The 1492-nt window shown below is 44.2% G+C and overlaps 1 protein-coding gene across 4 annotated transcripts in view; it reads right to left on the reverse strand.

Moving 5' to 3' along the window:
* The window catches only part of ankrd6b (ankyrin repeat domain 6b), a 68335-nt gene that overhangs the window by 20256 nt on the left and 46587 nt on the right, over window positions 1–1492 (reverse strand). For all 4 annotated transcript variants that reach the window (XM_005747772.2, XM_005747771.2, XM_005747770.2 and 1 more), the window contains exon 7: window positions 1317–1415. In XM_005747772.2, coding sequence (XP_005747829.1) covers window positions 1317–1415 — 99 coding nt within the window. The remainder of the gene's footprint in view (window positions 1–1316; window positions 1416–1492) is intronic.

Genomic DNA, 1492 nt, shown 5'->3' on the forward strand with positions numbered 1-1492 from the left:
AAGCCTTGTGTTTCTCTGTGTCCGTGTCGCGATCTACCGTTTTCCTAGCTGTGTGTTCTGTCATTCCTCCATGTCATTAAGTTTGTTTTGAGTTTTTTCAGTTATGTTATATTTTTGAGTACCAAATTAAAGCCTTTTTGAGTTTACATCTGTCTCCGGAGTCTGCACCTTGGGTCCTATTCCTGCCTGCACACAGCCACACCTAACAATGCCAGGGTGGTGGAAAGGAGAGTCCATCTGTTAGTTGAACCTCAGATACAGGAGGAACAATGCGGTTTTCGTCCGGGCTGCGGAACACTGGACCTAGCCTCTTAAGGATATTTCAGGGTGGGTGGGAGTTTGCTCAACCAGTCTACATGTGTTTTGTGGGAGTATTCTATGGGAGGTGCTTCGGGTGTATGGGGTGTCTAGCTTGATGTTATGAGCCATTTGGTCCTTATAGAACCACTGCAAGAGCTTCATTCACATTGCAAATCATGCTCTGCACCGGAGGGTTCGAGTTAGGGTTCAGGACCGGCCAGTGGAGCACCTTTGGCTCAGGCAAACCAGGACCAGACGGCAGTGCTGTGACCTCTTGCCTGTATTCCTGATGCTGGGGTTGCACAGGGCACACAGCTTGCGGCACTAGAGCCTGAAGGACACCCATTATCTGAGCCCGCATCAGAACCCAAGGCTGCCAGGCAGCCCCCACCAGCACCTGAATTTGAGCCTGAATCAGCGAGTCCTGCATCAGCAGAATTCAACCCCCAAAAATCAGTACTTGTTGGTCTCAAGCAACCAGAACCTGCGTCCGAGGTTTCCACATCACCGGAGTCCGAGGCCCTCTGACGCCAGCCAAAATAGTCACTTGTAGTGCATTCATAAATGATTTAAGTTTGTCATGAAAAACTTCACTAGGTTAATAAGAAACTGTATTAAAAGTAATCATCAGCACTTAGGAACCAAATAATGCCTGACTGGTCAGGTTGTATTCCTAGGTTTGCGTGTCTGCAATAAGTGGGGCTTAGAATAAAAATATTAACACACTTTATGTCAAATACAGGAATAAACTTGTTCTTTCTGTTGAGTGCATGTATACAGCACCAACTATAAAGTCAAGGCACTTTTTATTATATAGTAAAGACCCTATGATATTACAAAGAGAACTCCAACTATCAGAAAAACAAGCACTTGATTATAGTGGATAGAAAGAGCTACTAAAAAAACAGTTCTATAATTCAAACGTGATTTTTTTCACATTACAGGAAAAAAGTTCCAATTAATTTTTCATCAAGTAGCTTTTACCAGAAAAATGCCCCAGTCAGTCCACAACTCACCAAATTCTTCTCTGACACAGAGCAATATGCTCCCAGCAAGATACGAATCACAGCCAGATGATTGTAGCGGGCCGCCACATGTAGACAGGTATCACCTGCCTGCAAGAAATAATCACTGGTAAATAATTTTACAGCATTCACATTCCTCAGGTCAAGGTAGTAAATCTCCCCAAACA

The sequence above is a fragment of the Pundamilia nyererei genome, unplaced genomic scaffold (assembly GCF_000239375.1).
Source record: "Pundamilia nyererei isolate P.nyererei 1_Seehausen unplaced genomic scaffold, PunNye1.0 scaffold00204, whole genome shotgun sequence".
NCBI classification, from domain to species: Eukaryota; Metazoa; Chordata; class Actinopteri; order Cichliformes; family Cichlidae; genus Pundamilia; species Pundamilia nyererei.